Below are 25,951 nucleotides of genomic sequence, written 5' to 3' on the forward strand. Positions count from 1 at the left end.
GTCACCCAGCTGGGCAATTCGGAGGCTGCTGTATGTGATGCAAGAAGCCTCAAACAGTCCCAGAGCTCTGAGGGCTATAAGATGGGTTAAGGTTCAACAGGCGGTGGGTTTCCTCTGCTGTTTCCCCATTCTCCTTTACTGCAGCTCACAACCCAGTCAAGAATGAATTTCTCCATATTAACCACACTTACTGCGTCACCACCTGTCCCAACAATGGGAAATGCTGCAGCGCATTTCTGACCGCCGCCAGCTGAGTTCAGCAACTTGGACACAGGGTTAACAGCAGAAGACTAAAGAAAGCAGAAGGCCCAGAAATTTCCACCTCTGGAGATCTCTGGCCATTACCAAGGCCAGACAATATTAATGTTGGCATCACATTAAGTTTCTTCAGCTCCATCTTCTTCTTTTTTCATAGATGAAGCATCTCACAGCTTTGTTGCAGTTGGAAACAAAATGTGAGCTCCCACCCAGTGCAGCACCAAGTAGCTTGCCTGCACAAAGCGGGCCAGATGCCACTCCGCAGATCACCACTGACCTCTGCGTGGATTCCTGTAATGCTGCTCTATTTGCTCACACAGCTGCAGGCTACTATTTCAGATCACTTCAGTAGCTGAAAGATAATCTCGTGTCATTCCTATGCTGGAGTTTCCATGTGGGTCCACTTTTCAGAGTGGAAAATAATTCTTTTTAACTATATGAAGCCATTTCTCCAGGTATCTTTCTTAATGCAAGGATGATCACACAGTTCTGAGCAGAGGAGGAAAAATGGAAAGGATTGCTCATGTGGAAGGGAAGTTGTGTGACCTGGACTGGAAAAAATTTGGCTGGAAGACTGGCTTGGATTTGCCTAGACCTATCAGATAGGAATGGGAGAACTTCTCTCAAAGGTTTTTGGGACGGGGCTGTAGGGAGTGCAAGACAAAGCACCTCACATGATCAGTATGGGCAGCCGGAGGAGCTCCAGGAGAAATGTTTATTGAGATTTACCCTAGATTGTGGCACTTGAGAGTTCTCCAGCTCTTAGGAATCCGATGGCATTAAAGCACCAGCAGCTACTCTCAAGGCAGCATTTCTCATGTTTTCCAAACGATTTGGGAACTGCAAATCAGCACAGATTTCTCAGCTCAGTAACTGTGATGTTGCCTCAGCACTTTTCTATCAGCATACTTCAAAGCCCTTTAGATTTTCTTCCCAAATGCAGCCATCCATCCTTCTCCAACAAATCTCAGACCTCACTGATTATTACCAATAAAATTATTGATGTTAGAAATGCTGATGCAGGAAGATGAGGCTATTTAAGAGCGTTTCACCAGATGTTAGTTGAGTGATACTGCACCGTTTCATGCAGCACATTGCAAAACCTCTTTCTTCCCTGCTGCGTTAAATTGTTACTTTCCCTGAGAGAGAAATGTGGCTCTTCACAAAGCTGGCCTGAGAGGAAAGTGGGAAGAGAGTGTGGGTACAGCAGACAACATCAAGGCTGCCCATTTCTCTATTCTCTGCTTCTTGTGAGTAATCTTGCATGACTTTTAACCACTGCCGTTCATATCCTGATGTGCTCTTTCAGTGAGTACATCCTGTGGTGTCCCCAGTTTGGTAGCCACGCTCCTAGATAGTGAACGCATTGTCAAAATATCAGTCTTGGGTTCCTCTTGGTCTGAAAGAACTAATTTACTTTTCTCCTTCAACAGGATTAGGATGACTCCAGGAAGCCTCCACATCATACCATGTGGGTATCACATGCAAAAACCATTAATCCTACTAATACGCATTGCTTAAGCATGTCTGTTTCTCACACACACAGAAAGGCAAACCATATCATCCCCAACCAGGAAAAAAAACACTTGTTATTTTAATAGCTATTTTTGTCATATCTCAGTTGGGGGTGGGGGGGGTAGTTCTTAAGGAAAATACGTTTCAGTTTCCTCACTGAGAAACCAAACTCTGCATTTGAGCACAGAACTGCAAGATTCAGCTCAAAACCGATGAATGTACAGCTACTTCAACTTGTTTCAATCAAGTTTAAATATCTCTTCCTTTTCCAGCATTTCAAGGAAAACAATAAACATCAGCAAACAAACACAATCCTGTCTGACATCACTGACTGGTCAGATTGGATCACCAGGCTTCTGCATGAGCTCATACAGGGGTCATGGCGCCGTGCAAGCCCACTTTGATATCATCTGTCAATCACCAAATCAGAGAGGTGAAGAAACAGCAATCCACAAATGCAACGTCTCGGTACAGGACAGCAGTTTTGCATATAGTTTTCTGCTAGGTGTCCCACGATCACACTTCATCTTCACCTCTGCTAGCATTAAATGCAAGAAGCTACAGCGTGCAAAGGACCCCGTGAGAATGCAGTGCCTGGATTTATACAGAGCAGTCAGCAGTTAGGATCAGAGCAGAGTGCATCGCACTATGTATGAGCAGCAAGGGGAGAGAATTTAAATGAAACTAAACGGGAAGGCAAGTGGGGAAAGCCCTATGTTCGGCCACTGGCAGGAATTCAGCGCTCAGAGAATTTCCTAGCCTCCTCCCCACTATTTGCAGATTTAAACATGAGCATTGCTTGTGGCCAGCTGGGGAGCCGGGGTGGCTGGCTGCATGGCCTTGGCTGGCTGCTGCGGGGAAGCCGCGGCACTCGCTTCCTCGCCTTTGTGGCTGTAGGTGACTAACGCACACACCTGTTTCCTCTGCAGGCTGTCACCTCTTCTGGGCACCGGGCACTGCTAGGAAAAGTCAAGCAGATGGCTTTTTACCAGGAAACCCAGGTGTCCAGAAATACAATTAAGGAGATTTGAATTGACCAAATCCTCCACCCTTCCAGAAAGCAAAACTGGATACAAATCTTTTCCAAGCTTTCCTCTAATAAACGCTCAGGACACCAGCTGACATGTACAGGTGCCTAATGCATCCCCGTGAGCCTATTTGCCGTTACGCAGCCACACACAAGGTGCAGCACGAAGGAGCAGGGCTGCCTGCTTCCCTCGTAGTGCTCGAGTCAGCCTCACGGCACTCCTGGGGAAGGGAAGCCCTTTGCAAGGCACCTTCCCTGCACACTGAGCACCACAACCTTCCTGGGAGTTAGTCTAGCTTGTGAGCTGTTGCCAACGAAAGAAACATAATTTTATTCTATCTCTGTGTGTGTGCGCGCATCCATGCACGCTTAGCACGTGGATATTTGGTCCTCTAATATAAAATGTACCCCTCTAATCTGCTTGGGCCAGCCATGTCCTCCCTCCATTTGCTGTAATTCATGTTGTTCACAGAAGGCTTCAGAATCCAGCCAACACACATCACAAAATTGGTGGGAAGAACCATTACTCATAAATTTGTGCAATTAATTCAGTTCTTAATTTTACCCAGGAGGTCACGTCTTGAAATGCTTTCAGACCATCACAAAAGAGAACAAGCTGGCTGAGAGCAACAACCACCATCTGAGAATCCTCCCATAACTCAGGCTGCTTACTCTTCAGCTTCACTCACAACCATCCAGGCACATGTCTCTTTTTCCTCAAATCCTTTTACTGTTTCTTCCTTTGAAGCTGGCTTCCAGGGAAAGCTCTAGAGAACTTGGCCTTGAGAGCAGATTCAAGTTCTGATTATTCTTCCCCCGAGGAAAATGCATAGAGCAGGCTGAGGTCCTTCTGCCCCACAGCAAAGCTAGCTTGCTGTATGAGACGTGTGCCTGTGATTCATTCTACACGGGCAATATTGCTCAAGCAGCCTTTTCCTAAAGCCTCAGGCCTTAGGGCTGGGAGATCTTGTAGCAGCACAGCTATCTAATCCCACCACAGGAGAGAGCATCCCAGGAAATCAGTGCTGGCACTGGCACCACATGGCAGCACATTGCAGCCTTCTTGGGTGAGAGGTCCACCAGCATCCCTGCATCCAGCTGGCTGGTGTGCTCTGTTATCCCAGGGGTTTCTGAGCAATCATATTGGCTCCTGATTGAAAAAACTGGAGCTTCAACAATCTACATTTTCTAGTCTATGACGTTTGTACGTCGAGAGACCTTTACCCACACCAGCGGCCCCAAGCCATAACTACATCAAGTTCCTCACATGACCAAGTCTTTGCAGGATCCCCGCCTCAGGGACTCCCGCAAGTCCAACAGTCCTGAGCAACCGACAAAAACCCTCTCACAGCACACAGTCGGGGTTGAAATTACTAGAACAAAGTGGGAATTAAGGGATACCAATCCAGATGACACAGATTCCAAATAAGGGCAAATAAAATATTTTTCTGTTGCCAGAACACCATCATGTGATTTGCACATGACGTCCCTTACAGCAGAGGCGACTGAGAAGCATATTGACTCGCTGGTATCTGCCTCGGAATTCCCCCAGCAAAACGGGCCTGGCTGGCAATGTAGTCTGCTTAACTTCCAGGCTATTAAATCTCGTTGAAATCAATGCAACTCAAGAATGTACTTAAAATTAAGTAAACGCCTACGGACTGTGATGAACTAGGATGCTGCACTGCTCTGTGTGCTTCTTTGGCTGATTTGTTTACCAAGCAAATATCTCAGAGGGATAGAAATTAGAGAAGCCTTCTAAAAGCTGTAAGAATACCTTAAATAAATGTGAGATTGTGGCATTTACATTAAAACTACCAAGTCTCTCAAGTTTCTTAGGCCCTTTCTGAGATCATGCACTCACTTTGACCCTTTTATAAGCATCTAACCTGGATAAATTAAAAGGAACATACAAACGGAGATCTTCTACCACTTGCCAATACAAGATGCATTATTACCCTAGGCCTCAGGGAAAACCATAGCTTTGCATTCCCGCTTTTGGTTAAGCTAATGAGGAGAAGAAGGAAGAGAATTTTTGAGGTCGGCTCTTCTTTTCATCTGAAAAGCATTGATCAGAGCTTGCGTGCATACCTCTGCGGACTCGGTGCCTCTCAGTGCCTGACTTTCTAGAGACTACTACTGCACCATTGCAAGGAGAGGTGAGTTCTTCCTATCTGCTCCCTGGAAGCGGGTTAAACAGTCAGCTAGCAGCGAGCCCTCTGAGAAAGGGATATGGCTTTGCATTAAGCAGAGTTCGTAAATGCTTCTCAGTTACTTGCTTTATTCTCTTCTTGTTTCCTTGCAAACGATACAACTCCTTAGAAAGGCTCAGGCGGCATGGACACTTTCTGCTTGTGAGTTTAAAAGTCTGGCCGTCCATTCTTCTCACCAGCCACGTGCCAGTGTGTTTTCAGTGACTTAATGGCACTACTACTTTGGGGTAGCAGAACGGGGAAGCAGACTGCAGCTGCTTCTGAAGGATATAAATATATTTTACAGACGGGGGGCTGCAGCAGCCCAACAGGATCAAGGACACCTGGGCTCTATTCCTGGCTCTTCTGCAGACCTGCTCTATTGCTTTGCACCTTTCAGTAGCTCTAAACAAAGACTTTTCCTGCCAAATTTGTAATCTTAGGTGTGAGGCTTCCGTGTCAAAATGTGAGCCACAGTAAGGAATTTGGGGTGATGGGGCTAGCCTACAAACACAAACCCAGGCATTAATTTGATAAAAACGTCCCACGAAAGTCACTGCGCTGGTGAACACCACGTGTGGCTCACAGGCCACCCTTACTCGCACCATTTACCAGTTAGCCATCTGCTGCCTTCAGATATTATTTTATGGTTTTCCTTTGTTTTCACCAAGGCCTAAACAGGAATGAAACTGTGAGCCTTGTCGCTAGCCCTTTTAAATAAATAGCTCTGCCATCGCTCTAATAAGTTTGACAAGTTGGTCCCAGGCCCTGGGCAGGAAGCTAATAAACTTCAAGTTGCTTTTCTATTGTTTTCCTAAAACAATTTGACTTCCTTTCTGATAGCCTCGAATTCCTTCAATAAAAATAGAGTAGCTGGGAGCCAGAGGAAGAGCTGAACTTGAGCCAAGTTGTGCTTACAATGCCGCCTGCGTAAGATCACATTTTTATCCTGATCCATGAAGACTCTTTAAAAGAATAGCAGGCAGACAGCTGCCAGTGCATGTCAGGAACAGCTCGGGAGCTAGTCTCCCCCAGCATCAGTCCTACAGGCTTGAGGGAATCTCCAGCCAGTGAGACAGTGTCAGACCACAGCAGGAGGCTGAGCTCCTGGGAGCTGACTGGGGTTTGCTTACCCTGTCCAGAGTGTCCTCCCTCAGAGACGGATCTCTTCTGGGAGCTGAACCCTGACGGAGAGGTGGGCTCCAGCAAGACCAAGGAGCTGTGCTGAAGCTCACCCTTCAGTCAACTTCACCTGCTCTTCCCTCTACCTGTGCAGGCTCAGCAAAAAGAGGTAAAGGTCTCTTCTTTCTGTTCTTCTCACTTTGGGAAACATATATATGTATACACACATCTATCTTTGTAAAGCAGCGATTCATCTAGCTGGAAGTTTATAGGACAAGATGAATGTCTAGTGGCTAGGTAGATGAGGACCCCGTGCTTGAAAATGACTTGCTGGTCCTTTGGACAAACCCTTTATGCTCTCCATGGTTTGGTTCCTCCACCTGTAAAGCAAGGAGAGTGTTTATAGGAGCCGTAATTACATTACCATTTGCTAAGCACTTCTCTGCTCAGAGATGCCACAGAGTTGAGAACTGGAAGCAGTAGCTGTGAGAGTGCTGTGCTTTATTTCCAGTAGCATAAAGCTCACAACTGAGCAGTCACTTTGGGACAGATGATCATTTCTCCTCAGTGAGATGAAAAAACCTTCCAGTTTTTCTTGCTGAAAACTTTACTGGTGAATGAGACTAACATATAGTGACGTTTCATGCCTCGCTGTTTCTTGTTTCCTCTTTCCTCACTCTGTGCTGGTTTGGTACTCTGGGCTGGGAAGGGGAAAGCATCCTTCTGTAATCGAATAATTTGGGATTTTTTACTAAATAAGGAACTGTTACTATACAACTGCTCCCCCTCATTCAGGGGCCCATCGTCACATGCTGCTGCTGTTCCCCTGGGCCCAGACCGTCCTTGGGAACTTGCCTCCTGCTGGAGGATGCCTTCAAGCTGTCTCCAGTGGTCTAATGTATAACAGAGAACTTCCCTCTCCCTCTTTCTCTTTCAATCATGTCCGCAGTTTTTTAGATAAAATGTTTCACCAGGCAGGTAGCATCCATCAGTGCTTTAGAGAAGGTACTAGAGGTGCCTGTCCAGCATGGGACAAGATGAAGAATCAGAATATGTGCAGTGCTGTGGCCAGGCATCAGAGATAAAATACATATGAAAAGTTTCTATCTCAACCGCTTCTGGGTGATGTTTTTTTCTGAAATTTCTCAATGCAATAAATCTGATATCCTCCCCAAGCACGAAGTCCTCAGTAATGGCAGGAAAGGACAAGACATTTTCCCTTCAGCCTCTGAAGTTCTCAAATCTCAGGAGAGCATCTACCCATATTCCAAACAGCCTTCCAGCAAAGCCAGATGCTCCAAGAACATGTTTTATGTGAAGAAGGTCTTTCATATGTGAGCTCTCAAATATATTTGCAGACCTTCTCCACGCATTGTGTTGGCTTGCTCTTTTTGTTTGTTTAAAGCCCTGACACAGAATGAATCTTCCATTAAATATCTATGGGATCAATGCCAAAAAACTCATCACACATACTCTATTCAGGATTTACCTGGCTTCTGTGCGAAAGGGAGCAGCTCCGATAAGGCAATAAGGCAAGTACAGGAAATAGAATGAATAAGGGACCTCTTGGCTTATCAAGTTCAATCCCTTTGAATAACAGGCAAATACAAAACAAATGGCCTTTTCTAAACTTACTAAGCTCTGTCCTAAATCTCATTAGGTTTCCGCCCTCACTTGTGCTACTAGAACGCTGTTCCAGCACCTCCTCCCCTGCTCTGTTGCTTAGAAACCTTCTGATTCCCAACCTAAATTCATTCATGGCCAATTTATATCTATTTATTCTTGTGCCACATTGTCCTTTAGCTTATGTAGCTCTCCCAAACCCCAATTTCTAGAAGTATTTATAGGCAGCAAACCTCTCATCTCTTAACCTTTGTTCTGCCAGACTAAGTAACTAAGCTCGCTTATAGTATTCACCCTGCAGGCACATCACACCGTGTTTTAATTACCTTGGGTAGCTGCACTAGCATGAAGTTCAGTGCAAAATAATGAATGCAGAAAAGCTCAAACGGGCACGGCATCGATTTCCAAATCGGCTCAAATCTCTCTCTGCAGTCACTTCTATGACTGATAAGTAAACATACCCTTAGCCGAGAGACACCCTCCGTCCCTCGGATCCCCCTGTTGCCTCTCTCTGCACCTGTTCCAGGCTGGATATCTTTCTTGAATGTGGGTGAGCAGCACTGCACACATTATTCTGGTGGAGTCTCACATCCTCTTGGATGACATTCATTTCACTGGCTGCAACTGGAAATACTGCTACGTCCTGAAAGCTCACTAGCCTTTCACCCCCACATAGCATCACTGGTTCCTCCTCCTTTGGTGACCTTCACCCAGGACATTCCCTGTCTCAGTCCTGCCAACAAGGAACTCCCAATTGCTAAAGGAGATTCCTGCTACTCACTGAGCAACAAGTTCCTAGTGAGTGACTTTGCAGTCTCCTGCTCAACCTCACCTGGATCGCTGCAGTCACAAAGAGCCTTCAACTCTCCGAGTGCTGGAATCCACCTCTGCCCTGGTGATACCTCCCAGCTTTGTTCCATCAGCAGATTTCACTAACATTTCTACTTTCAGTGCCAAGGGTAATTAACACAAATATTAAAAAATATCAGTCCCAAGAGCAACCTTTGAGCAGCCTGACAGATAACTTCCCTTCAGCCTGTTAGGGAACTGGTGTCTCAGTTTTGTCAGTCTCTTAGCTGCCTAAGGATTTCTCCAATACTCCCTGTTTTTTTTTCAGCTGAATCTTCTCTACTAATTTGCTTCTTCTGGGATGCCGTATCATATGCCTTACTGAAGTCTAGGTAGATCAGGTCTGCTATGTTTCTTTGACCTAGGGGGTCAGGAATCTTACCCCAGGAAAGCTACTTACCTCTGATCAAAAGATGGTACATGTCGTGTTATTTTCCCCTAACCTCCTGGCTTTATTTCTCCTTTCCTTCAAAATCTGTTCCACAGCATGGTAAAGTGCTGAGATCTGCAAGCTGCACATGGCAAGCTGTCAGCTGTTCTCCTCATTCCCGCTCTCTGGGGGAGCATTCTCTTCCACTTGCTCTCCTCACTCAAGTCATACAAGTTTTGCATAGCAGTCTCTTGGGGAGGGGAGGAAAAATCCTTCTTCCCAGCTTATCAGTGGGCAAAGCAGCTATTTCTCTAACTGTGGAGCTGAAGAAGCTGCCATGATCCCTGGGTTTCCTTGAAGAGAGTGCAGTAGAGAAGGGACAACACACTGAGGGGCTGGCTGAGGTATCCATACAGCATCTCTACTCGCCTTTCTGTCTTTTGCCTCCCTGTCTGCCTTCACCCATTTCCTTCCTGTGCATCAGAATTCAAATAGTTCCCAAAAACAACAAAAGAAAGGATCCCATAACAGTTACCTCACGTGCATGATGCCCATATTGGAGAGAAACCTTCTCCCCTGCCTCGTTCATTCAACAGAACCAGGCTGGATCTGCTGGATCCAGAGATGAACTCTGTAGGAGAATAACTGTGCCACTCAGGAACGATACCGGGGTAGGAAACACAGAGGAGGGAGCAGGGAGAATCAGACCTGACCATCCTGAGCGTACAGCAACGTGTCAGCCATGCAGGGAGGGGATTGCATCTCAGACGGCTCGCTCACAGGACCTGCCTCTCCACAGCTCATGAGGAACGCTTGACAAGCCTTAGCTAGCCTATCCCAAAGCCATCTGTGAGCTAGATCTGTATTATTAACACCTTTTTTTGGACACTTCTATGGTGAAGTCCTTGACAATTTCACTAGCATAAAATCAACAGGACTTCACATAATAATGCTTTACGGAAATTACTCAAGAAAGGCGAAAGAACGCAGTGGTATTCTCCTTCCCATGAAATTCCATCACAGGTATGCAACTGCCAGGCAGCAGAGGGAGGGACAACACCAGAAACAATCCCATTTTCTTGAAAGCCACAGAAGGCCTTTCAGTAAAGTTCAGAATGAAGCAGCAGATGACTACGGGTCTCCCCGTACCAGTTTACTGAGCTGCCACGGGAATTCACGGTGTTCGTGTCCCACGCTAACCATGCAGCCCTCCCGAGAAGGAGCTGCCCTCAGCTTCAGAGGGAGGGTGTCCACGCAGGACATGCCTCCAGAGGCGGCCTCTGCACAGCACTGTCCCCACGTAGGCTGGCTTTGTCTTGTGACTAAAAGGGATTCAGAGGTTAACTCTGAATCTAAATTAGCAGGAGAACGGTGATTAGCTTAGGAGAGCTGCCAGCACTGTGTAGTCTTTCTGTGGACTGCCTTTGCTCCACGAGCTACGCTATCTGCTGGCATAGGGACCGCTGGGCAGTTACGCTCTGGATGGGAGATATCTAGCCCAGGATGGATTGCTGCAGGGACACCCGCCAGAGCCTGTGCACAGCAAGCCTGTTCTCAGGGCAGCGGAGTCTTCTGTGCAAACCTCACCCTCCCGACACTGGTTGTCTGAGACCAGCCTTTATCAAAGCCAGGAGACGTCTCTGGCTCACCCTCCCCTCCGGGGCCCGATGGGCAGGAATCAGAGGCTCGACTTGACCCACACACGGAACACCAACCTTCGGACACTGGCTGTGCCAAAAGCGTTTCTTTAGAAAGGCCCAAATGCTCACACAGCGGCCCGTGTGTGCGCAGGGAGGTGGCAGGGCATGCGTATGTATCAAAAAACACCTCTCCTGAAGGGCAGGTTATTCTCTTTTTATCAGGAAGGGTGCCCGTCAGACCCTCCAGGGAAGCATCTGGTGCCCTACAGGAGAAGGCCACGGCTGCCCTGAGCCCCTGGGCCAAGCCAGCAGAGCAAGCGCTATGCTATTTGCAGAGGTGGAGGACCTCTACACACGGACTCTGCTTTGCCACGTTAAGCCGAAATAAGTCGGGAAAATGTCCTTCGTTGATGTCTCGCGTGGGAGAAGCTTCCCAGGGCTGGGCTGGTGTAGCTGTGGGACACCGCTGTCTCTTTTCATTTAAGGCAGGCTTAGACCATGGCATGTTATCTGGGGGAGGAGGTGTGAGGGACAGCGGCAGCGGCGACTGGAAGGGACAGCGCGAAGCCGGCAGCAAGTGCATCCTGTCGGCATGGGGAGGGTGGCACAGGGAGAGCCTGAGAATGGAGAGGGAGGAATGAGGTCCATGGTCTTTAAAGGATAAACAAGAGGAAACTAGATTTGAAAAGAGCAAGATTAGGCTAGAGGGGGTGGGAGAGACGAGAAAAGTAGGTGAAGAAAGAAGAGGGGGAAAGGCAGAGAGCCAGTGGGGAAGACAGAAAGTGACACAGAAAGGGGGGTGGAGAAAGAGAGAGGAAGAGAGAGAGAGAACCATATTAAAGGAATAAACCCAAGCAACTGAGAAGAACAAGGAGTCCAACTCAACCTCAGAAAGGAAAAGTGCTAAAGCAAGGGAAGGAGGCAGAAGACAAGACACTGGAAAGCCGGTAAGTAACCACGCGGGGGAAATAACAGAACTGCAGAAGCATCGATGGCAGATGAAGCTGTTACACTCAAGGAGAAAACAGCATGAGGGGAGAGAAGGACGTGGTGAGGCAGGAAAAGAAGGATGGCCAAAAATAACCCAAGAAATTTACTTTTTCCTTTCAATTTCTCTCCAAAACATTCCCACTAGCAACAAGATGGGTTTGGGACATTTTCAAAATGAAACTTTTTTTGCCACAGACAGCTACCGAAATGGGGAGGAAGCCTCCCTGCGATCAAAGGGATAGCAACAGACTTCAGTGTACGGGAAAGCAGGATAAGAGCCCCAAGTAGCCTTAGACATTATAATGTGCAAATTGCAAGTTTCTGTCAGATCCCGTCTCAGCCTGCTGTCAGGCTGCTCGGGGGAGGGTGGTGAAGGGAACTCTTACCTATGAGAGGCTCTCAGGGTATAAACACTTGATCAAGTGTCTGCGTTGAACTGCCTATATTCCAAAGGGCACAGGATGGTTTCAAAATATCGCAGTTTCTTTTCCTTGAGAATATTGCGTCCCGAGCGGTCTGTGACACGGAGCCTGGGAATGCAACTCAAATGTAGAGAAGTGCCTTGCTCGTATCTCCCAGTCACCCGTCCTGCACGCGCCACGGGGGGAATGCCTTTCTCCTCCATCCCGACACTGCCCAGGGCAGCCTCAGCAAAGAGGCACACAGACCTAAAGGGACAAATGCCCTCTCCCACTAACAGCTGCTGCTTACTTTTATTTGCCTTCCTAAGTTTTTTCCCCTTTTTGAACTTGGAATAATCATTCAATTATATTTTCCATAATTGAATACTGGTAGCGTTGTCACTGCATTTCAAAGAATAGTTTGGCTTGAAAATGCGGTACCCCTATACATCCACCTGGAAAGAAGCAATCACAATGAGTGTAAAGGTTGCCTGCTAATTGCCACCTCTGATCTGTGCTGACTCCTTTGATTTCCTGAAGGGTCATTTTACTTGCCATTTGTCATGTCTAATGAGCTTTGTGGCACTCTGATTTTAACAGCTTAGGTAAACTGAGGCAGTGCCTCTGTCACTGAAGTACCATAAAAACAATTGGAGGATCGTGTAATTAGCATTTATTTAAGGACAAACCTTAGCTAAAAAAGTCATAGGCTGAATGAGCCTTTATCGTTGAATTCTTTCTTCATGCTAATAAACCTGTCAAACTATCTCGGTGAAGCAGTGTGTGTGAGAGTTTTTCCCTACTGCTGCCTATGTGACCCTCTCTTTACGACTAAAGAACTTAATGCATGTAATATATGTGTGCATATGCATGTGCAGCTAGGAGCAGGTTGAACTGTTACTCAGAAGCCTCACAGTACTCAGTATTTGCACCAGAAGCAAAAAAAAATCTGCATTTGCTGGTCTTTTCAAATTCTGCTCTGAGAAGAGCACAGATTTCTAACTCTTTTCCCCCTTTGCTTAGGAGTAGAACAGTAGTTTAGGAGAATTCCTGAGGCTTCAGGGTTTAAAATACTCATCAGGCTCCAGTCGCTTGGGAACTATGTTAAGTATTCCTGCTACTATAACTATTTGGGGTTGTTGGTTTTTTTCCACTCAACAGTATATATTATCGCAACATTTTAGTATTACGAGCTTTCATATGAAAAATTCAAACCTTGCCAGAAAATACAGAACTTCATACTCTACCCTCTCTTCTCTTTTTGACCTTCAGGCAGATTTCACACATTCTGCACTTTTGCCCTTGTTTTGTGACTTATCTTGCAGCATTGAAAACAGACAAGAAGGAATGAGTAATTCAGCACTGTACCATGTCATTAGGGAGCACATTTCAGAGACTGCTCCACACCTCGGGTGTTGTTGTATGAGGCACGAGGACAGAGGCTTAAAATTAGAAATAGCTCCCAGGAGGCACCAGAGAAACTTCAGTTTGGGGGCTAAGAATTTAGGGGGGGTGGGGTGGGGGGGTGTCAATTTTACAGCTATTGATAAGCAACAGAAAGATCTCTATGAATTCGAGAATGCCAGCTCTTTCCTGCAACAAAGAAATATTTGTGCCACACAGTAAGCAATGAGCATAGAGACGCATGCTTCTAAGTTTCTAAGTCTCTCTAGTGTGTCTATAAAGAGGGGTCAGTGGTTTTTAATGTAAGAACCGAGGGGGTTACACTTACATTTCCATCCTTCCTCATTATCTTTGTCATTATGGACATGCCTTGAGAATGGTTGAGAATTTCCACACGAAACTCCTCTCCCCTAGAAGCAGAGAAGGTGACAGATGCCAGTCTGTGTCGCTTTGGAAGGGAAGCAATGCGGTGAGGGTGACTGCTGCAGAGCTCCGGGGTCTTTGGCTGATTCAGATGTCTGGTGAAGGGAAGGAATAGTGGGATGGGAGGAAAACTGTTTCCAGTTTAAAATTAGATAAAGCTCTCCAAGAGGACTGAGGTTAATTCTTGCTTCTTACTCCAATTTCCTCTGTTATGATGGGGCAAGCCACTTAAGCCGTGTTTCTTCACAAATGCCCCCTCAGTGGTGTCGTCTTATGGATATCTGACTTGTAGATGTGGTCCAACTGGTGGAAGTGATAAACTCTCCCACTCCAGCATTAACCACACAGAGCTCTGCTTTGAACATACATTATATAGTGCTAAGTACACTGAAAAAAAAAACCACCAGATTAGCAACATTGCCAAACAGTTTCAAAAATTAATGAACATTTTTTATCTTAATTTCTCACTGCCTTAGTTCCTCAGCTGTAAAGCTGATCTAATACCATCTCCCCACCTCCGGGTGGTAATGAAAATAAGTAAATTAATAATTGCGAAGCAATCAGATACTGTTGCGATGAAAGCCATAGGAAAACCCATGAGGAAACTAATAATTCTGTCCTTAGAACTGAACTTGAATAACGTACAGTAAATGAGGCACAGGCCACCCACTGAACAATGAGGAGAAAAGAAAACATTGAATAGCTGCTGTTCAAGAAAGCCCCAGCCAGGCTGGCACAGAACAAGGCAGGCATCCTGTGCAAAGAATGAGGTGACAATGTGAGGATGTGGTTAAAGGCTCATAGCTATGAGGCACAGGCACAAAGAGATTGAATTAAGATTACTGAAAACAGTAACTCTAGCATTTCCTAACTCCCTGCCACTGGGTTTTGCAAATTCAGTATTAGTTGTTTATAAAGGGGGGGTGGTGATGGTGCATGTATATACGTACATACACTCAGTATATAAAATAACCCACTCACAAGCTATAGACAGACTTCACTATGAATGAGAAATTAAATACTTCAGGCAAGGATACAGCAGTGAGGCTGGAGTGTGAAAAGAATCTTACGGATTTTTGGAAAGAAGGCAGAAATGAGATTTGACAAGGTAGTACTAAGTGGGAAGTAGATAGTCAGTGAAAAATTCCCCTTTCTAAAGCTGAAAGCGTTAGCAATCTGGGTGCTGTAAAGAGTTAACTGGTCAAAACTGCCAAAAACCTGAGGCAAGGCTCTGCAGGGGGGAGCTTGACTGTAGGAGAGCAATGGGGAAGTGATAGGCAGGGAGACACTGTTCGGAGAGCAGGGAAGAAGGGATGGGAAAAGTCTGAATGAGAGCCCACTCCTTCTCCCATTACCTCTCCAGTCTGTTTCATTTCAACACTATAACAAGTTGCACCTCGTGCAGTCTATGAAGCAGCCTAAAATCACATGGGCAGGTTTTTGCTGCTATATTGGACCCAGTGTGACGCCTGCCATCCCCGGCACCCTTCTTATACCAGCCTCCCCTGCTGACTCAGCAGTGCTTAAAATCAGCTTCTCTCAGCAGAGCTCAGGAACAGCTTTACTACAGCAGCCCCCAAATTTCTCAGCGTGTTTCTCTTTCCCAGAGCTCTCCCTGCCCTGTTCGTCCCCTCCCCTGTATACAGCGCTGGCCAATTCTGCATTGTCTGCAAATTCATATCAGTTAGCGTCTCCCTGCAAAGATAAAGAAACTGGAAAGAGCACCACGCTCTGTACCGAATCCTGACCTGGATGCTCTTCAACCTGTTAGGTAAGGAGTAAGCAGAGTAATATCCATTAGCCTCTTTGCAGCATTTACATCAGGGAGAGAATTGATGTTTTTTTCTAGCAAAAAGCACATGTAAGGCTTCACTTAGCTTATCCCAAGTCCAGTTTCATCAAATCTGTTGGGCTCTCTGGGGACCCACATTTCTCTAAGGCAAAGAGAGAGAGTCCCAAGAGAATTAGAGGGGCTCCCTGCATCCTAAGTGCAAGCCCGGGTGCCACTGTCATGTAATTATTTGATGCATCCTTGTCAAACACAGTGGGACTAATTCATTCCTCAGCTTGACTCAACTGAGTTCAAGGTCTTCTCTCCTTGGTCTCCAGTATCCACATCAGGCAGAGCTTTGCCCTAATATTTGGACACATGAAAGCATATTTTGAGCCTAGCCAAGGAGAGAGGAGGAAAATAGCAGTAGATGTCCTGGATAGACAAATAATAAAAATGCACTAACTGGGAGACTGCAGCTTCCACCACCACTTCAGATTAAAATATTTCACATAATAATGCCATCTGTGTGTGTAACACATCCCTCATGTACACACTTGGAGGTGTTGAGTGATTTCCCTCAGTCTTTGTCCTCGTGCGTGTCAGGACTGTGTGTGTGTTCAGGAGGTGACGGGTCATTCAACTCCCTTATCTTCTCACCCACTCTCTTTTTTGTGAACTCGGAGATTTTCCACATTTGGAGAGGAGGGGGAAAGCACACCTCATCAAGGAATAACAAGCTGTCTGCAACTGCAAGCAGGGCCAGTGGTCTGGATACCAGCACGACCCTTCCAGAAATTGCAATGAACTCAGGAGAAGCAGAGGGATGAGAAACATCAGATGTCTGTCTTCTAGGACAGGAACTGTTAACGCAGAGCTCTGCCTCTCCCATGAGATTGGAGCACTGGAGTCAAAGTCACTGCTCCTGATACTGGTCCAGCACAGGACTTTGAACCCAAGGAACTAGAAAGGAACCTAGGCAAACATATCAGATTTGTTGGGGGTTTTTTGAAGCATAAAGATGTACAAACCTATTTAGTCCAGATCCATACACAAATCAAGAGTTACAAATTTGGGTAAACAACTGGCCTATTTCAGGAAGAAATTTATCATAAGCACATGCATGCATATACAAAGCCAGAGGGATGGTGCTTGCACAAAAATGCCTAATAGGTCACTGCTTGTTTGTTGTATACACGTATGAAGGAGCCAATATCAGTAAACAGTGAACAAAAAGATACCTGCTGAGGTGGGCTTTGGCATCAATCTGTGTCACAACGCTATGAAAAGCCTCCAGCACTCACAGCATTGTACCCACGCTGGGCAGTGCATTTCTAACCTTATTCATCTTCTAATATTTTAAGTCATGTGTCCCCAAAATGCATCCTGACCAGGTCCTGGCCACAAAGGAACACCGTGTATGTACATCAAAAAGGGTGCTTCCTCCTTTTGGGCACTCACCATGGCTGCGCACCCTGCCATGTAATGACAAGTTAATCTCTTAGAAAAGCACAAAATAATAATAATAATAATAATAATAATAATAATAATAATAATAATAATAATAATAATAATAATAATAATAATAGAACCTCTGGTTCTTCTGTGTGTACCTGCTATAGAAGAGTAGTACAAGAGAGGTTTCTTTCAGGTCACCAAGACAGTATTGTCCTGGGGCACAGGAGAGAAGGGCTGTCGTCTGTAGAAGCAGATGTTCCTTGTGCTGTAGAAGCAGTGTTGTGTCGCTATCACCAAGTCTAAGAGGCAGTGCTGCACAGAAAAAAAGACACAGGTTTGCAAGTCAGCACCCCTGAGCTCTGTCCCCAGACTGCCACTAACACAGTGACCTCAAACTTGCCCTTTTTGTACCCCATCGATCACCATCTGCAGGACAAAGATGACAGCATCTGCACTGGGTGGGATGCTGCGAGGCTGGATTACTCTGGATTACTGCTAACGGAGGGGCTGGAGATCCTTAAGTGAAGGTGCAGCTGTATAGCAAAGCAACGTTAACTAATTAATCTCCAGCACAGAACTGAAAGTGTCCTTCCTAAGCATCGACAGGTGTGAGGGGCCAGTTCTGCAGTGCAGGGACCAGTCAGGCTGCAGCCTGACATTTGTCAACACAGGGGAAAAGATCGGTGTCCGCATACCACCCATGGAAGCTAGGTGTTTAATTTTAATTTATTTTAATTAACCCACACACTAGCCTGGACCTGGTATGAAGTGACACAGCTGGAGGAGGGAAGGCCACAAGCAATTCCCAGGCACTGACCGTGCCATAGCTGACCTGGATGCTCCACTGCACAGGGCTGTCACTTCTCGTGTGCCCAGTAGCTAAAGGAGATGGCTACCACCCCACTTGGTAGCCCAGAGGGGATGGACTTGTTGCGTGGCCTCCACACACAGCCCCACGCTGGTGTGTGAGCCTCTTCAAGACATCTTGGGCCCCAGCCTTCCAGTTCGTTGGGACATCTGGCTCACTATCAGATACCTTTGTATCCAACTGAGCAAATCACAGACACAGATTGGGCAAAAATACAATGGCTTTGACTTCGTTACTTTCCCCCTCTCTGCAAACTGTGCTTGCCCCACACAAAGGAGCCTTCCTCGTAGAGCCTCTCCGCGCACCCCCGGGACCTGCCAAGGGGAAGAGGTGAGCCCAGCGAGGGAGATCAGAAACAGCATTATAATCAGGCTCTCCACTTTATTTTAGAAACATCCTGCAGAGCTGGCGACCTCCTGTCACCTTCCTTGTGGGAAAAGTTAGCGTGAAGTGTCAAGCTCAGCTATTTATATCACTGCTGATAGCCTCGCCTGTCTTCAAAAGAGGGGGAAACTTTCTTCCTAACAACCCATGGGGAAATAAACTCATATAAAGAAGATGATTGCACACAAACAGCCCTCCTGGCTCTCTGGTGTGAATTTCCTAGCTGTTTGGCAGAGCTCTGGCTAGTCCCACCAGAACGAGCATGCTGGCTGGAACAAGCAGCAGCGACGTGAAATGCTTGCCTGTCCTTCAGAGCATGTGGCATCACCAAGAGGATGGGCAAAACTGCTCTGAGAGCAATGGATGCTTCCCCTCCCGCAGAAAAAGGCAGTGGAAAACAGGAATGGAGGAGAGCAGCCCACGGCTGGCAAGCCAGCCTGGCGTACTAGCAGGTGCTATCCCCGCCGGGGTATTTTTGTCATGGAATTTGGCAGTCACAAGGCAGCCCGGAGCTGAGCGGCCTTTTTTTTTTGGTTTTCCCCAGCTTTAGTAGCGTTCCAGGTGATGATTGAACCGGGACGGGCACATCACTGGGTTTGTGCCAGGTGACACTGCTCTTTGTCATACGCACGTTTGCGGGTGCCAAGATCCCATGACGGCGCACAGCTCCCCTGTTGATCCAGCAGAAAGCTGCCAGCCAAAAGGACAGCCGGGCAGCGGCACGGCCCACGGCTCTGCATGGATATGCATGACTCTGCTCTCAAGACAGTCTTCTATCAGGTGCTGAGACCCCGCAAAGGCACCCAGAGGTGTTTTTTGCTGAGTCACGTCAGAGCAAGACAAGATTTGTCTGACCGAGCCCAAACGAGGAACACAAAAGGCCACAGACGCTCGCATTCTGAGAGGTCAAAGTAGGCAAGGACAACAGTAGTCTGGGAATGAGGAAAGGGAACTATATGGAAAATTCCCAAGAATAGTTAAGAAAGGCTAGCTCAGAGGCAGTCCTGCGTAGCCAGGAAAAGCTGTCAGGAGGTGACAACAATCCTTCTCTGCTTACTGGCAGCAGAGTGCTAGATTGCTCTCTTCTGCTGCTCTAGAAGGCCCTCGGTGTGGCGTTGCCAGAATAGCTCACTAATAACTAAAAAACATCTAAGCCAAAAATACTGCTCTAGGAGGGAAACGCCTTCTCTTGGTTTTCAAAGCCCATTCTCCTGTGGCCACCTACCCCCCGGCAGCAGCCATCTCACCTCTCTGTGAGGCTGCAGCAGGATGCTCGGGAGGCATCTTTGGGCAGCCCCTCCTTTAAGCAGCCTTGTGCAGGGCAGCAGCCGGCAGGGAAAGGCAGAGGAAATGGCCCTATTATCCAGCCTAATCCTCACGGCTGCCAGCCTTGGATCCTTCTGATTTACATCCTCTTGGAAAATTTTCTGCATGCGTGAGGCAGGTGAATTACTGTTATTCTCGCATCCATTAACATTTTTTATTTCTGAATTCCTCTTGCGCTTACATTTGCTTTACTTTGTGTTCTGTACACATTGATTTTTACAATTTACAAGTGTCTAGGTTTAGCAGCCTTCCGTAGGGAAAACAAGCCATGGTAAAATTTCGAACTGCCTGCACACTGAACTGTAGGTAGCTGGTTGCCTTGTCTGCACTATAAGGAAAAAAAAAATATTAAAACCCCTGACTTCAGTGCAACAGTATGTAAATATTTCCCATCCCTGATTTATCTGCCTGTATTTAATGCCCTAGTACTCACAGAATGAAGCCACACGCTAAATTCTCCAGAATGCGGTAACTGCGCTAAAACCGTTTCAGAAAGTAAGACAGACCCACACATTTGGCGGTTTTTATCAGCGCAGACAAGAGGAGTCAGAAAGACTTGCTGATTTTCTGCATTACTGCTCCTCCAGTTGTGGGCTGGCAGCAGATGAAAGCTGCTGCATTCACCAAGCAGCCACCAGGACCCACGTCAGCCCTGCAGCATGCCTGCCACAGCAGACAAGAGCCAAAGCCCGTCCTTTCCTTCCCAGCGCGCCCTTTCTCCCTCCTCACCCGGCTTCTGGCAGGCGGTGGGGCAGCGGGTGGCCACCTCCCTGCCTCCTGACCTGCACAGTCCTCACCTTTCCACAAGGCAGTCCTCAGCAGCACCAGGGATTTTAGGGGATCCCTAGAAAATTTAGGGATTCAACTTCTGATCTTTGCCCCATCCATCCTTGCAGATGGACGCCGCACACAGACAAGCGATGGCGTAAGTCATCGTGTGCGCTGCCACGCTGGATTATATCACTCACGTAACCAGAGGAAGGGATGCCGTTACCCCAGCAAGTGTTCTCTCTCTGTCCTCCAGCTCTTGCTCACAGGAAAACTGCACAATATTGCCGCAGTAAATTTTCAGCTTTTAACAGTGTCTACTCTCCACAGACATTCTTTGCACAGTAAAACTAATTGGCTCTTAAAGACAGGCCAAGGGACAATAAAGAAGAGTTAACAGTTTGGTCCCTATGGCTTTGGGATTCACTTTGTCTAGTGCTTTTCATATTTCATTATGATAATTATTAGGTTTTTCATTTATTTATCAAAAGCATATTTTCAAAGAGAGTGGCTGTGGGAGAATATTCTCTCTGAGGTAACACTGCACACTTCATAGCACCTGGCCCTTAACTCATGCACAGGGGAGGGCTCCGCCGGGAAGGTGAGTATGGTGAGTATAACTGGATCAAATGATTGCTCAAGCACTCCCGTAGAGGCCCACAAAAGATGGATCAAACCCATCGTTCTCTGTTTATCCACGAGGTTAAGTGACTTGGCCAGAAAAAGTCTGTCAGAGTCAGAAACAAAACTGAAGCAGGCCCTTCTACATCTTCACTTTGCAACCTTACCCAAACCTTTCCTCTCATCAAACCACCTACCAAACAGCGCTTCCCAGGAGCTGCTGGTCCTTGGGTGGCGTTCCAGAGGAGACTTTTCTTTGTCTCATTTCAACTATGAATTTTGTCTGCTCTTAAGCAAGAGCAAGATCCACCATACAGAGGTTGCAGCAGTCCCCTCTCAGAGAGGCATGACAGGGTGGCAGCAGATTTGGTTTACAGGGCTGGCACAGCTCATCAAAGTCTTCACACTCCCCAGAACATTTGCAGCTTGTAAATGAAGCGCTTGCAACTGGCGACACTGCAAAACCAGAGCAAAACCTATGGCCAAGGGGCAGGTGGGCAACAGAAAGGTTTCCTCTGCATTTCTTTCAGTGGTGGCATCAAGCCCAGCGCTGCGAGCACTTCACATTGCAGCTGTCGGTGCAGGTATTGCACAAAGGCAACATGAAAGTGCCAAGGCACTACTCAGACCAAGCTGTAGACTCCAGTCTTACCTCCCAGGGGATCAGCCCAGTAAGGATTCCTCGGAGTGCAGTTTGCAGACAGACGAATGCCGCTTTAACTGCACAGTGCACGGAGGATGTAATGTACAAACAGCAGTGAAAGGACTTTCTGAACCAAAAATAAATCTGGCCCATCCTCAAAGCTTTAGCAGCCCATTTAATGGATTGTAGTTGGGTCACGCCAAAAAGGTGACTTTTCATTTCAGGAGCTGAATAAAACAAAAAAAAAAAATGCAACACAGTATTCAGTTGATGTGAAACAAAATTTTCATCAAACCAGACCTCATTTATTTCAGGTGAAAAAAAAAAAAATCCTTTGACACAAAACAAATCATTTCACTCCATCCTTTCCTAGTTGCCCATTTCCTAACCCTCCTTAGAACCACTCTCTTCTATTTTCTCCCACAGAAGCTGTGTCTAATTCTCCCGTCAAGACCTCTCACCCCTCCTGGTGAGCTGAAATGGGGGACTGGAGTTTCCTGGGAGAGTTCCTCGAGGAGGTCCACAAACACTCCACAGTGGTGGGGAAAGTCTGGCTGACCGTGCTCTTTATCTTCCGGATGCTGGTGCTGGGCACAGCAGCTGAGTCCTCCTGGGGAGACGAGCAGTCTGACTTCATGTGTGACACCCAGCAGCCCGGCTGCGAGAACGTCTGCTACGACAAGGCTTTCCCCATCTCCCATGTCCGGTTTTGGGTCCTTCAGATCATCTTTGTCTCCACCCCATCTCTGGTGTACATGGGCCACGCGATGCACACGGTGCGCATGGAGGAGAAGAGGAAGATGAAGGAGGCAGAAATAGAGGCTCGAGAGATGAAAAACAACGGTGACACCTACTACCAGCAGAAGTGCGCTGCGGCAGAGAAGGCTGAGCTGTCTTGCTGGGATGAATCAGGAGGCAAAATTATACTCAGGGGCAGCCTGCTGAACACCTACGTCTACAGCATCTTGATTCGCACGGCCATGGAAGTGGCCTTCATTGTGGGACAGTATGTCTTGTACGGGATCTTCCTGGAGACCCTGTATATCTGCCAGCGGGCACCTTGCCCCCACCCCGTCAACTGCTACGTTTCCCGTCCCACCGAGAAGAACGTGTTCATCGTCTTCATGCTGGCTGTGGCGGTGCTCTCCCTTTTCCTCAGCCTGGCTGAGCTCTACCACTTGGGCTGGAAGAAAGCCAAAGAGAGGTGCTCCCGGTCTTACAAACCCAGCCCCAGCACAGCCCCCGGGAGACTGGAGTCTGCCCCGCAAGTAGAAAGGGCCCAGATGTACACTCCTCCACCAGATTTTAACCAGTGCTTGTCAAGTCCCAATGGGAAGTTCATCAGTCCCTTCAGCAACAAGATGGCCTCCCAGCAGAACACCGCCAACTTTGCCACCGAGAAGGTCCATGGCCAGGAGGATGCTGCTGGTGAAGGGCCCTTCATTAAGTCCAGCTACGTGGAGAGTCCAGAGGTGGCCAACGAATGTGTGGCACCCGCCTTCCCCGAGAACTACTTCAATGAGAAACGCCGGTTCAGCAAGACCAGCCGTGCCAGCAGCAAGGCAAGGTCAGATGATTTGTCTGTGTGACCTGTCTCCAGGAGGGATGAGAAGAAGGAGCAGTCTCAGCACTTAGAAAAACTTCTGCAAAGTGGACTCCAGACTCTTACCGCTAATCTCTCTCTGTTTTAACACCCCTGTGCTCCCTTTCAGTGAACATCATTGTTATATTGTAGACAGCATCTCTCACAGCTTAAGGCAGGGGCAGACACTGGGAGACAGGCACTGAAGAGAGGCGCTGATCTCAAGATGTGAACCTCTTGGCCATATTTTCATCACGAGACCCACAGGGATTGGAGACTCACCGTCCTTAGCCTGGTAGAGCACAGGTCGCCAGACTCCTGAGGCTGCCCAGTGATACCCACTTCGACACTGTATCCACCAGACTGACTGGACCTCAACCCCTTTGCATCTTCTTTGGCATCCAGTCAACATTTGCTAGATCAGCTTGGCAATTATACTGAGCTGAAGCTTCTCCCACCTGCAGGGACAGAAACACACCATTAGGCTTTCTGGAAGACACTCTCATCTGCTTTGTTTTCCCTCTTTCTAACCACCCCCACTCCCACCATTTTCTCTACCTGAGCCCAGATATTTTATACGTTTACCTATACAATAAATCCTACTTGAATTTTTTGACACTGTGTATATAACTTCCCCATGAATGAGGATGTCTGTGGTCCCTCACGCACAGCTGCTTCATGTCTAAAGTTGGAATCCCTTCCTCATTCCTAAGTCAGCATAGCAGACTGGCCGCAGGGATATTGCTTAGATGACCAGTTGGTGGAAATCAGGGAATTTTCCCAAGATACTTGTGTCATCCATTCTAAGCAAGACATCCATTAACAGAAATAGACTCTCCTGTGAGAACAGATATCTTACCAGCAGAAAAAGAGGAATTACCATGTTGAAACCAAATGGGTTTCCCCACTTTAAAACTCATCTTTCAAGCAGCCTGATGCTGCTGCAAGGGCGCTGCCAGCTGCCAGCTTGAGAGAAGAACATCCTTTGTTTATCTGCAGAAGAGGTACGGCCTGTGTCTTCTCCTCACTAACATAACAAAACACTTCAGCAGCTTTTGCAGGGAGCAGGAGTCCTCTCCAGGTCCTGCACATCACTCAGCTCTTGGCTGCCCTCTCAAGCCTGCCAGCCAGCACAAGCCCAAGTATTTGTCCTCACAGCAAGTCTTTGTTCTGCCATCAGGTCATCTTCATCTCTGCTTTCCATCCCTAGCGCGTACGGCATAAGAAATCACCCATGGACCAATTCTTTTTACTGCTGTAGCCTTTTCAGAGCAGCCACCAGTGCCCAGCACCGCACAGTGAGCCCGGTGGGTGAGGTCCGTAGGCAGCTCCCACCCTTGATACATTTTCTCGGTGCAGAGCCAACATCCCTTTTTTAAAAAGCTTTGCTAAACAGCTAAGCTGCTCCCTGCCATTTACCCTGTGCTGCCCTTTCAGACACAGGCCACAGCTTCCCAGCACTGGGCTGTGTGGGAGGGAATGGCTGGGGACCAGCTTACGAGGGGACCGAGCCATCCTCTCTCTTAGGGCCACCGAAAGGGATTGCGAATCCTCGCTCCTGACACACGGTTAGCTTTGGTACAGTTCCCTGTACATATACATGCATATTCACACACGGGGGGGGAGGGGGGGGGGAACATTTTTTTGTTTGCAAGTTGTTTTATACATGTGTATTTTTTAATCCTGAAAAGACCTGCGTGCTCTCCTTAACAAGAGATTTTAGTCAATTGTGTCTAGGTTTCTCCTAATAAAGTTCTAACTCCATCTCTCCTTGTTGATGTTTCTCCTCTCACGTGGCTGAGAATGAGCTGCTAGCATCGACCAGGCTGCCCGCCAGCCTCTGCTGCTCAGAGATCACAAAAATTCCCATTGCCCAGAGTGGCAGGGACGAGGGGAGGGCTCGGCCAGGGGGATAAATAATAAACATCAGGAAATGATTGATTGACTGGCTAACAGAAACCCCCTCCAGCTCCCCTGCCTGCCTCTGCATTACCAAGGAAGACTGGGAAGAACTGGCCAAAGAGCAGAGCTTCCCCCCTCTTGCAATGGAAAAGCTCCCTCCTTGCATCCCCTAACACACCTCTGCACCCAGACGGGCCACCCACATGAGGCCAGCTCAGCGGGGAGAGGACAGCAAAAGCTGCCCCTGAGCATCTGATTGCTTGTCCATGGGGTAGCAGGGTTCCTGAAAGGCTTTTTAAGAGGCAAGGTCTTGAAAGACATTGAGAATCCACAGCTAACCGTCTCTGCAAAGGGTTCCTGTGGGTACTCAGCTCTCTTTAAGATGTAGTTGCCCAGCCCAAAGAAAAACCCTTTCTGTCCCCAGCCGATGCCTCGCCTCTGAACTTCATCTCTGCTCCCACTTTCCAACTTTCACAGGCTCCCTCCTTCTGACCTTGGATCCTTCTGTCCACCCAAAGGAAGTGCCCTTCTTTCCTTTCTCCACACAATCTCCCATCTCATGGGACTCTGCAGGCTGGGAAGGTAGAGACCAGTAAAGTACTGGATCCCAGCAAGGAGCCTGGGCCGGGGGGGCGGGGGCTGGGGGGGGGGGGGCGGTGCGGGGAAGCATAAAGAATGAAACCAGAATTTGATGAAGACACCGGGACTAGGACTTTCAACTGTGTTAGAAACTGCAGGGACCCTTTAAGATTAAAGCACCCTTGGTCTGGGGGCTTTCAGCCCAGAAAGGAGGATGCCCCCTGAGCACCCACAG

At 47.5% G+C, this 25,951-nt stretch overlaps 1 protein-coding gene across 3 annotated transcripts; it reads left to right on the forward strand.

The window, feature by feature from the left end:
* Window positions 1-5,982: 5,982 nt before the first annotated feature.
* Window positions 5,983-24,999, forward strand: GJA5 (gap junction protein alpha 5). 3 transcript variants are annotated; one of them, XM_040582933.1, is made up of 2 exons: window positions 5,983-6,289; window positions 22,080-24,999. In XM_040582933.1, the coding sequence occupies exon 2, from the start codon at window positions 22,133-22,135 to the stop codon at window positions 23,240-23,242; it is 1,110 nt and encodes a 369-aa protein (XP_040438867.1). In that variant the 5' UTR covers window positions 5,983-6,289; window positions 22,080-22,132; the 3' UTR covers window positions 23,243-24,999. The 3 variants fall into 3 exon arrangements, with proteins under 3 accessions (XP_040438867.1, XP_040438866.1, XP_040438868.1); XM_040582932.1 differs by having other exon boundaries at window positions 5,983-6,283; XM_040582934.1 differs by lacking the exon at window positions 5,983-6,289 and adding an exon at window positions 10,963-11,543.
* Window positions 25,000-25,951: the final 952 nt, after the last annotated feature.

Source organism: Falco naumanni, chromosome 2, assembly GCF_017639655.2.
Source record: "Falco naumanni isolate bFalNau1 chromosome 2, bFalNau1.pat, whole genome shotgun sequence".
NCBI lineage: Eukaryota > Metazoa > Chordata > Aves > Falconiformes > Falconidae > Falco > Falco naumanni.

Excerpts from the sequence above, each read along its gene's own strand:
- GJA5 (XM_040582933.1), top strand. The coding sequence starts at position 22,133 with ATGGGGGACTGGAGTTTCCTGGGAGAGTTCCTCGAGGAGGTCCACAAA.